Below are 11,759 nucleotides of genomic sequence, written 5' to 3' on the forward strand. Positions count from 1 at the left end.
CGACTTCTGCACCGGTCTTGTCTACCCCATAGAACGGGATATAGTATCTTGTCTATACAGCTGCTTCTTTGCAGGGTCTGGGATGTGTGTTGATGCAGGAGGAGCGACCGATTTCGTATGGATCTCGGAAGCTTAAGCCTCACGAGCTTAATTATCCCACGCATGATTTAGAGTTGGCAACTGTGGTCTTTGCCTTACGCATTTGGAGGCATTATCTGTTGGGTGAGTCCTTCAGATTATTTAGCGATCGCAAGAGTCTGCAGTACTTGTTCACTCAGCGGGAACTGAATATGAGACAGTGCAGATGGTTGGAGTTTGTGAAAGACTATCATTTTTTTATACAGTATCATCGAGGGAAAGCGAATGTCGTGGCACATGCATTCAGTCGCCGACCTGTTGTTAATCTTTCTACTGTATTCACTACGGAGTGGAATGCTTTGAGGACGATGGATGAGTTGTCGGATGCTTTCATGGGTTGCATGGTAGTTACACCTTTTATCATTCACAAGGTTTTGAAGACACAACTCACGGATCAGTAATGCATTGACAAAGTTGCAGAGATAGCTTCTGGAGAGGTCCCATTTTACTATGTTGGGGCTGATGGAGGTTTGAGGTACAAGGGACGGTTAGTGATACCTTCTGCTGACGATTTGAGGAAGGATGTGATAACCGAGACTCACCACTCTGAGTTTTCTATTCATCCGGGAGGAGACAAGATGTATCAGGATATAAAGTGGTAGTTTTGGTGGGCTGGTATGAAAAGGGACATTGCTCTATTGGTCTCACGATGTAGTACTTGTCAGATGGTCAAGATTGATCATCAGAGGCCGCCGGGAGCTCTACAGCCACTGCCGATACCGGAGTGGAAATGGGAAAGCGTTTCTACGGATTTTGTGGAAGGGTTGCCAAACTCTTTCAAGGATCACAATTTTATTTGGGTTATTATGGACAAATTGACGAAATCAACTCATTTCTTGCCTATTTACATTAACTTCACTTCGAAGCAATTGGCAAGACTTTCCGTTACTGAGATTGTGAAGTTGCATGGCATTCCATTGTCTATTATATCGGACAAGGATTCGAGCTTTGTGTCAAGATTCTGGAAGAGTTTTCAGTTGGCTTTGGGTACAGAGTTGCATCTTAGTACTGCTTATCATCCTCAGACTGATGGACAGACTGAGAGGGTTAATCAAATCATGGAGGATATGCTTCGGTCGTGTGTTCTTGATTTCAAGGGCCACTGGGAGGATTATTTACCACTTGTGGAGTTTGCCTATAACCATAGTTTTCAGAAGACTATTGGGATGGCACCATTTGAGGCATTATACGGTCGACCGTGCCGATAGCCTATTTGTTGGATGGAAGTTGGAGAAAGCAGATTCTTGGGTCCTGAGTTCATCAAGGATACTTCTAAGAAGATAGCTCTTATTAAGGATCGCATGAGCACTGCCCAGAGTAGGCAGAAGAGTTATGCGGATCGTCGCACACGTGTTTTGGAGTTTCGGGTTGGGGATCAGGTTCTCCTCAAAGTGTCGCCTATGATGGGTGTAATGTGCTTTGGGAAGAAAGAGAAGTTGTCTCCGAGGTTTGTCGGTCCATTCATGATTACGGATCGAGTTAGAGCTATCGCTTATTGGTTGGCACTTCTGGATAATTTGGATCGTGTACATAATGTGTTCCATGTTTCCATGTTACGGAAATTTCTGCGAGATGAGATCGGTATCAGCATATCGATATTGGGGAGATTGAGTTACAACCGGATGCAACTTACTTAGTACCACCGTGTTGTATTATAGACAGTCGGGATCAAATCCTTCGTAACAAGGTTATCCCTTTAGTTCGTGTCCAAGGGAGTTATCACAATGAGGCTGAGTCTACTTGGGAATAGGAGGATGTCATTCGCTCGCAGTTTCCAGAAATGTTGGAAGAAGGTAAGAGCGAATTCCGAGGACAGAATTCCTTTTTTTAGGGGGGAAGAATGTAATACCCCTAATTTTACAATGATAGTCTCGGTATTTTATTTATTGTTTTTATTTTATTTTTTGGGTGATTATTTATTTAATTGTTTATTATTTGGGTTGATTTAACTGTTTAATGGTATTTCATAATTATTTAAGTATTAAGTGTTTTTATATAACTAGTTTGCTTTACCTGTTTGGTCGTGTATTTAACTGCTATGTTATTAAACTGATATTTTATTTAAATGTGATTTTATTTGGTGTTTTTACTGTGTGAATTGATTAGATTGTTTTGGTGAATTAAAAGTTTAGATTAATTAATTTTGTTCTATTATTGGTAGCAGACATAGCGTGTATAGGATAGGTTTGTTTATGGGCCGATTATGTCTTGGTTTAGGGTTTAATTGGACTTAGGTATTATGGCCTATAAATATACGAATAGTGTTCTGCCTAGGGTTTGAGAACTATATTCACGATATAATAAAGGCAGAGAGTAGCTTGGAGCAGTCAGAGTTCGCCAGAGGATTTGGGAAGACGTCGGTGTAAGGCAAGTTCTAATCCTAACTCTATCACGCTGACTTGTATTCTTTACATGTCTAATGCAACTCCAGGGATGTATAAGGACTAAAAGTAAACTGGTTTTAATGTCTCTGTTATTTTAAACTGAACGTAGCCTTGAGTTATATTGTTTGGCTAAAATCTTTCATATGTAACTCATAAAGTAACTCATGGAACTGAATGTATAATTCACGTAGACTGGTATGTAAAGAGTTAAATTAGTTTTCAACACTCAAAGAAGCCTTAATATTACTCTGGTTCACATGATTAATTTACTTAGAACAGTGCATGTTCTTGAATGGTAAACTGCTCGTTCTAACTCCTTATTGCATAATTCTTGCTATGATTGTTGTCGATGAATGACTAAGGCATTAAACTATTTCTAGATCACACTAGGACATAATTTTAACCAGTAGTAGCCTTAGAATTTAAGATGGATGCACTAGACGTTGCCGGAAAGGACACAGTTGGAGAAGATGAGCAGATTAAGAGCACAGGGGCAAAGAGGCGGCTCCCCACAAGGGGGAACCGACTCCAGGAGAGTTGGAGGCGGCTCCACATGGTGTGGAGCCGGCTCCATTCAAAGGGGAGGCAGCTCCCCTTGTGGGGAGACGTCTCCTTTTTTCCTTTTGTTGTGTTTTGACACCTTGGGTTGATTCCGGGCTTGTTTCTGATGCTACCGGTGTGTTTAGGAGTTGTAATTGGGAGATTTGGTTGAGGTCTATGATCAAATTAAGTTTTGAGAGGGCTTGATAATGCATGATAAATCAAGTAAGGTTTGCTGTTAGAACAGTATATAATTTTTTTAAGTAAAATTAGCAGACTGTTTTTGGACTGAGGATTTAAATTGCACAACCTTATGTGTAGCAGTTTATCTGTGAATGGAGTTATTGTTTGGTCATGTGTCTGCAGTAAATTATAAGCATATTAGATTACAGGATGATTATATGCTTATAATGGATAAATGATGAAAACATACATTAATTATGTCATCAGTTCTTGAACAATTGTGTAGTATTATAGGGTGAGCATGTAAATCTTTATATTCTGTTATGCCATCTTGGAGTTATACTGATGTTTATATGCATGACATGTGTTATCAATTATTGGATCTTAGGAAAATAGTATGTATAAGCCTATTAAATAATACAATTTTATCATGCTTAATCTGGAACCATTGATGTTTGTATCTAATGTTTTACTATAAATTGTTAGATATGTGAAATAGTTGATAACTACAGTTATTACTTATTTTATCAACTGCTGGATGATGGATTACATGCACCGGTATGCGACGATGGCATGTCTAGGTTTGGATTAGTTCACAGAATAAGGGAATGGATTCTAAAATAAATCCTACTCATACTTAAGTCAAAGAAGCTGCACAAGTTGAATGACTAACTGGATTACTTGTTATCTATATTAAGTCAAAGAAGCTGCATAAGTTGAATGACTAACTGGATTCTTCATGGATAGTTAGGATCAGACTTTAAATATATTTTTATGGTACCGCGATATGAGCTTGAGTCTCAAAGTCGTCGGTTAGGAAGTGTATATGTAGTAGGATGCGTAGCTGGATATGAAAGGTTGAGGTGTACCGTGTTAAGTCTAGGTACTCATGCCCACCTATGGGTGCGTTTTCACATGTTGCCTTCTATTCAGGTTGAGACCCCCTCCATAGTCCAGTGAGAGTCTTGTAGTGTGAATATACATACGTATGAACTATTAGCTATTGTTGAGTTAGTTAGAATGTATATGCGTATCGAGTCTCTGCTTGAATTGTAGTAGGTTAAAACTTGTTCGTGAGCCTGACCCACTTCTATTTTTCAGGTTCTCGTCAGTTCCAAACTTAGACTTGATCAAGCTGAGCAGAGACTACTACTCACTCTTCTGACGAAGTAGAACTTTGCTCCATGGTTTACTCTAGATGTTCTTTGAGTAGTTTCATTTTAGTTTGGATTTTTATTAGGGGTCCACTAAAGATGGATTCCCGAGTTGTTTAAACTACTGAAGGTTTTGGATTATCGGTGTACACACAAATTTTTTAAGTCTGCAAATAGAAACAAACTATGGAGCAAATAGTAATTTATTAATTTGGAAAATTTGAGTACAATCCTTTGTAATAATATTCTTTACAAAAAGAATGGTCCTCTGATTCGATCTCCTTTTTGTTGTTGGTTGGATCCAAGGGCTGTACAAGCTTGTTCTTGAATCACCGTGGGATTTGATGAAGAACGACACGATTTGATGTGCTTGTTGTTGATCACCGTGGAATTTAACGAAGACCGGCACGATTTGATGTGCTTGGTGTTCTTCGCCTTTGGGTTTAGATGTTGGGGATGAGAGCTTCTGGATTTCTATCTCTGGATTTCTAAACTCTGAATTTCTGTATCCCTGACTTCTGAGTCTCTGGATTTCTGGACTTCTGAATTCATAATTTGTGTCCTTTGTTTCTGAACATTTGAATTCTGAATTTGTATCCTTTGTTGAATTTGAGGAAGAACGACACGTCTTTGAATGTGTTTGTTGTTCTTCATCTTTAGAGATGAAAGAATTTGTTGAATTTGGTGAAGAACGGCACGACTTTGGATGTGCTTGATGTTCTTCGCCTTCATGTTTACCCTCGGGATTTCTGGCCCTTTGAATTTCTGATTCTCTCAATTTCTGAACCTTCTGAATTCTGAATTTGTCCCCCTTCTTCCTTCCTCCAGGCCTCTATTTATATGCTTCTTGGATTAATAGGATGATGACACGTGTCCTCTCCTGATAAGAAAAAAAAATCATTACTGGGTCGAGCCGGTTATATTATGATAATTATCCTTAAAAATAATTATTCCAAATATATTTTATTAGGAATAATTATCTTTATATTTAACCATCTGGGCTGGGCTAATTAAATAATTTAAGTGAACCAAACTTGGGCCAATTAAATAACTTAATTAAACATTAGGCCCATATTTAATGGGTCCATTTGTCAAAACCAAAGCCCACTAAAATTTTAGTGTCTACAACCGGATTTAAGTATTAATTGTTAAAGGATTTTATTTTAGTTTCTTCCAGCTGTTATTTATTTATTTCTTATTTCACTTTGTATTCCGTGTTCGTTTTAAATATTAATTGTTTGATATTCCCTCGGGTTAGGGCTTGGGCCTAATCAACCCGTGTCTTGGATCCGAGGGGTATCTCACTCTGATACCGCTATCCGGAATTCTTTAGAAGTTTTCTCAATCCCGCAATCCAATCAAGTGATGGATGCCAACCCCAAATGGCCCCCAACCCCTCAGTGAGGGTTCTAGTGTGGAATTATTAGGGTTTGGGGAACCCCCTAACAGTTTCCCAGTTGAGGAGGTTATTCACCTCCACTCCCCCCCCCCCCCCCCCCTAATTTTTCTTTTAGAAACCAAAAATGTGGGTGATAGGGTTAAAAAAAATTGTGTTTTATTGGATGGTTACGAATCCTTTACGGTGCCTTCAGTTGGTAGAACAGGCGGCTTGGCTCTCTCTTTTTCAAAAGAATGGACTTTTTCTATTGTGGATTTTACTGATTTTCAGATTACTTGTAAGATAGTAGGCAACAAAGGAGATACCCCTTGGTTTTTCACAGGGGTTTATGGGTCATGTACAGAAAAAGACTGAGCCTTCCATTGGCGTTATCTTCATAGCTTATAGTTTCAGTTGGGTCAGAATTGGATTGTGAGAGGAAACTTTAATGCTATTTTACATCGTAATGAAAAGAGGGGTGGTCATCTGAAGCAGGACTGGATGTTAAAGGATTTCAAAAAAAAATTAAAGGATTGTGCTCTTCTTGACATTCGGTTTAAAGGTTTTCCCTTTACCTGATAGAATAACAGAGAGATTGATAAACTTATTTTGGCTCGCCTGGATAGAGTTTTGGCAACTAGTCACTGGTCTCAGCTGTTTCCTCGTTGCATGGTTCATCATCTGATTGTTCAAGGCTCTGACCATAATGCTCTGCTCTTATGTCTGAATGACTCTCTTTCTCACTTTCGGCGAAACTTTCTGTTTAACGCCCGTTGGGTGAAGGAAGACGAGTTCAAACCTCTTGTGGTCAAAGAGTGGGACTCACCTATTTCTAATGCTCCCCTTCCCTATATCTAAAAGAAACTCCTTCAATGTCAGTCCGATATTATTCTTTAGTGACGGAGTAAATGTAATAACTCCCAGTCTAATATTCGACGGCTTGAACAGGCTCTATTGCGGTTAAAGGAAAGTGTTGACGGGTTTGATAAACATGTCTGCTTTCGGTTGGAGCAAGAATTAGGCAATGCTTAGCGTGAAGAATAGTTGTATTGGCTTCAAAATTCCTGAATTAATTGGTTGAAACAGGGCAACAGAAATACTAAAAAATTTCACTGAAAAAGCCAAGGTCCGTCGCCGTAAGAATGAGATTTTTAGGTTGGAGGATTTTATGGGTCAGTGGAGAGATTCGAAAGGTGATATTCGTCGGGTTGCCGAGGATTATTTCCAAGATTTGTTTGTTGTAGTTCCTGATCTGGCAATCTCGAGTTTTGGAGTAAGGTGCCCCCAAATGATATTTTGTTGAAAAAAGGTACTTTTGAAGAATTATGGTCTGCCCTTGCTTGTATGGGTCCTTATAAAGCTCCCGGACCAGATGGTTTTACTCCTTCATTCTTTCAGTCTAATTAGGAGGTTCTGAAGGGCGATCTTCTTCAAGAGTTCAATGATTTTGTTAATGGCCGTCCGATGCCTCATTCTCTTAATTCAACCAACCTTGTTATTATCCTAAAGGTGCCCCATCCTACTTCTATATCTAATTTTTGCCATTTCGCTCTGTGTAATGTGTCATACAAGATCTTAGTGTTCGCTAACAGACTGAAACTTCTGCTCCCTCTTCTCATTAGTGAGACTCAAAGTGTCTTCGTGCCAAACCATCTTATTCATGACAACATTATTCTGGCTCATGACATTCTCCATGTTCTGAAGTCCAAAATGAACGGTGACTTATGTTTTATGGCCCTCAAGTTAAATCTGGCAAAGGCATATGACAGGGTCAGTTGGGCTTTTATGGGAAAATTTCTTCGTCACTCGGGTTTGATCCGCGATGGGTTAATTTGATGATAGAGTGCATTAGTTCAGTATCGTATTCCATTTTGATTAATGGTGAGAGGGGTGCTAATTTTATTCCCTCCAGAGGTCTTCGGCAGGGGGATCCACTGTCTCCTTTTCTTTTTCTCTTTTGTACTAAAGGTCTATCTCTATTGTTCAATGCTTCTGATCGGCTTTCCCAACGTCTGGGTCTCAAGGCAGGGAGGGGCTGTCCTTTGATTTCTCATCTCTTGTTTGCGGATGATGCTCTTATGTTTTGTCGGCCAGAGATCTAGAGGTACAGCAGGTCAAAACTATCCTGGATCGTTATGCCACTTTGACAAGTCAACTGGTTAATTTGGCGAATTCCAGCTTGTATTTTCCTCCTAATACTTCTTCTTCCCAGAAGGTGACCCGTAAGCTATTGTTGGGTATTCACACTGTGGACTGGCATAATACTTATCTTGGATTACCCTCCTTTTTGGGTCATTCTAAGATGGTGGCTCTCAATTTCCTCTCTAAAAAGCTATCTGCCAAAGCAAGTCTTCTAAAGGGATCAATGATGTCTAGGGTGGGACGGGAGGTCCTTCTGGTTCTCTCGACTATTCCGGTCTTTTCCATGCAATGCTTTTGACTTTTGAAAAGAAATTGTCAAGTCTTATCTAGTCAGCTTCTTAACTTTTAGTTGAGTGGCGTGGAGCAGTCGAATAAAATCAAATGGATTAGTTGGTCTAATTTGTGTAAATCCAAGGATACGGGAGGGCTGGGTTTTCATGATGTTGAAGCCTTTAACATAGCGTTTTTAGCAAAGATTACTAAGCAAATGGAGGTTGGCGATAATTCTATGCTTTTAAAGACCTTTAAGCCTAAATATTTCAAAAACTGTAACTTTGTGGAGTTATTGGCTCAGCCAATGCTTCTTGGGTTTAGAAAAGTATTTCCTCGGTTAGGGTGGTGATTCGAAAAGCGATGAAATAACCCATTGGGGATGGCGAGAGGGTGCATTATTGTATTGATAATTGGTTGCCGGACCCCTTGAACCAGGTTGTTGCTTCTAAGCAACGTGGGCTAAATTTTTCCTTAGTTGCTGATTTGTTGTTACCATCCCTTCAAGGCTGGAATGTAAAGATGGTGAACCGCTGTTTTAATCATCGTGATAGAGACCTTATCCTCCAAATCCCATTGAGTTCTTTTCGGAGGAATCATAAGGTCTAGGGGAGCCTCTCTTTATGGTGGATTTTCTGTCAAAAATGCCTATCAAATTACTTTCTCTCTCCTTCACAAACTGCCGACTACTTTCTCGGAGACAAGCTCCAGCTTTGATGCCATTTTTGGAATTATGTGGCGTAATGTTTGGAAAATCAAGGCTCATCGTAAGATCATTCTATTTCTCTGGCAGTGTATGTATGATCGAATTCCGGTTTATTCCCAGCTTGGGATTAGGGGAGTTCCTTTTCCTCCTGAATGTCCTATTTGTGCTTCGGTGGTGGAAACTATGGATCATCTTCTATGTTCTTGTTCTTTGCTCGTTTGGTTTAGAAATTATGTCTGCTTCGGATTAAATTCTTTTCTTCCACTCCAACTGTGTGGAAAAAAAAGATGGTTTGATTTATGTGCCTGTTGGACGCCATCTACTGTTTCAGCTGATTGTACGAGTTTGGCAACATTTGTGTGTTGGTCTATTTGGAAGTGTCAGAATGATCTCATTTTTCAGCGGAAACGTTAAGATCCTTTTGAAGTTGTACAGCATGCTTTCGCTGCCTTTCAGGTGTTTAAGGAGATTACCCGTCAAAATAATCTTTTTCTATTGCCGGTTCCTCCTGTCCAGTTCCCTCTTGCAAGATGGGTTGTTTCAAACTCAATTTTGATGCGGCTTTTAATTCGAGTCGTAATATTTGTGGTGGAGGAGCGATTCTCTAGAACCATCTTGGACGGCCTATCAAATTTGTAAGAATGTGTCAACTCCTTCCTTGGCTGAATCTCTGGTTTTACGGGAATCACTCTTACTTCTAAGTCGCTTGGGTTACAGGAACGCGGTGGTTGAAGGAGATTGTAAACCTGTAACGCAATTGCAAGTCTCGGTGGAAGGTTAGGTGATGGTTTTTCATAATATCTGTTCTTCGCTTTCCCTTTGTTTTGGATCCTCTTTTGTTTGGGTTCCTCGTGGAGGAAATGGTGTAGCTCATCTTTTGAACAAAAAGGCTCTTGCAGCCAAATGTAGTGATTTGGAGTGGAGCATATAACCCTGATAATTATTAAATGCTCTTCTCCCTTCTTGATCCTTTTCTTCTTCTATGGTTTGATCTCTCTGTTGGTGTTAAAAAATTTATTTATATAAGGTTTTGAAAATAAATAATATAATATCAGGAACTTTTGGGTTCTTAAAAAGCCAACCTTCAAACCTTTCTATTGACCCATCAGTTATAAACAAATGAGAAAAAACCAAAGAAAAATAATTCTTTATAAAATACAGTAATAAATAACGCGTGATAGAAGTTTTGAAAAGTTTACTCCATATGTCATCTGTATTAAATGCTTTAGAGACTATACCGATGAATTGAACTGTATTAAATTAATGTTTAAGTAACCATTGTTAGAATTAAGATGAACTTTCTCTAAACTTTTTAAAGAGAATATAATACTTTAAGACTTATTTAGTTGGTCAAAAATCCCATTAAACTATAATAGTAATTATATTAAAACTTACATATCTTCATCATTTCATCAATAAACTTTTCAAACCCTACCATTTAAATAATAAAGAGAATATAATACTTTAAGGCTTATTTAGTTGGTCAAAAATCCCATTAAACTATAGTAGTAATTATATTAAAACTTACATAGCTTCATTATTTCATCAATAAACTTTTCAAACCCTACCATTTAAATAATGCCATTATTTTTAAATCTTCAAATGTTTAAGCTTCTGTATATATAAGAGACTTCATTAAATGTAGTTAAACTAGGACTCGTCAATAACATATCCATCCTGAGACAGATTATATAGTATAATATATATATATAGTCAATTATACCATTTTCGTTGATTCTAACATCTTTGAACGCTAGAGTCTCAACATATATATATATATAGTCAATTATACCATTTTAGTGTCTATTGATTTTGCATCAGAAAGGGGGAAAAAGTGGGGAAGATTTTGGCTGGTATAGGAAGTAGGGTTGACAAAGAGTCTTGTGTATATATTATTATTAATTGACATATCACAAATACGGTAACATCATACTCTTATTATCTTTCTTCTTGTGTCAGAAAACAAGACCAGACGGGTACACTTGTATTTCCAAAATAAAAAATAAAAAAGGAACCAACTATGAAAAAGATCAGAGGAAATCTTGAGACTATATATATATATATATATATTTTGATAAAAATCTTGAGACTATATTTACTCTTTCTAGTCTCAAGATTTCCTCTGAGCTTTTTCAACAAAAACAAGAAAACTAATCACTATACAAATATATAGTCAATTATATATATATATATATATATATATATATATATATATATAGTCTAAAGCTGATTTTTTCTTTAGTTAATGCCAAAAAAAGGGAGATGTAGTTATCCCAGATTTTTACGATTTGTGACAAACAAGTCGATTTTTATAAAGTGAAAAAGAATAACAATTTATGATAATATAAAAGCCAAATTAAAAAGAGTTCATACAAACATTAAATAAAAACAATTATACAGTGATTAGTTACCAAAGAAAGAGTAAATATAGTCTCAAGATTTTTATCAAAATATATATATATATATATAGCCTCAAGATTTCCTCTGATCTTTTTCACAAAAAAAAAAAAAAAAAAAAAAAAAAAAAAAAAAAAAAAAACTACTCACTATACAAATATATAGTCAATTATATATATATATATATATATATATAGTCTAATATCTCTTAACACTAGTTTAAAGTTGATCTTTTTCTTTAGTTAATGCAAAAAAAAAGGGAGATATAGTTATCCCAAATTTCTACAATTTGTGACAAACAAGTCGATTTTTATAAAGTGAAAAAAAAAAAACAATTTATGATAATATAAAAGCCAAATTAAAAAAAGTTCATACAAACATTAAATAAAAACATCAAAATACAATAAACACTGAACATCAAATCCATCTAGTAAATATTTCATAACATATCCATATAATTAATAAAA

The 11,759-nt window shown here is 37.1% G+C and overlaps 1 protein-coding gene across 1 annotated transcript; it reads left to right on the forward strand.

Moving 5' to 3' along the window:
- Nucleotides 1-2,949: 2,949 nt before the first annotated feature.
- LOC132266261 (uncharacterized) lies at nucleotides 2,950-9,676 on the forward strand. The gene is made up of 11 exons (XM_059767116.1): nucleotides 2,950-3,078; nucleotides 6,360-6,584; nucleotides 6,726-6,781; nucleotides 6,864-7,050; nucleotides 7,185-7,587; nucleotides 7,746-7,857; nucleotides 7,956-8,193; nucleotides 8,335-8,517; nucleotides 8,628-8,714; nucleotides 9,352-9,530; nucleotides 9,613-9,676. Exons 1-11 carry the CDS (start codon nucleotides 2,950-2,952, stop codon nucleotides 9,674-9,676), a joined length of 1,863 nt encoding a protein of 620 aa, XP_059623099.1.
- Nucleotides 9,677-11,759: the final 2,083 nt, after the last annotated feature.

The sequence above is a fragment of the Cornus florida genome, unplaced genomic scaffold (assembly GCF_030987335.1).
Source record: "Cornus florida cultivar Cherokee Brave unplaced genomic scaffold, ASM3098733v1 CherokeeBrave_3.0.0_Hap2_Chr07, whole genome shotgun sequence".
Taxonomy (NCBI): Eukaryota; Viridiplantae; Streptophyta; class Magnoliopsida; order Cornales; family Cornaceae; genus Cornus; species Cornus florida.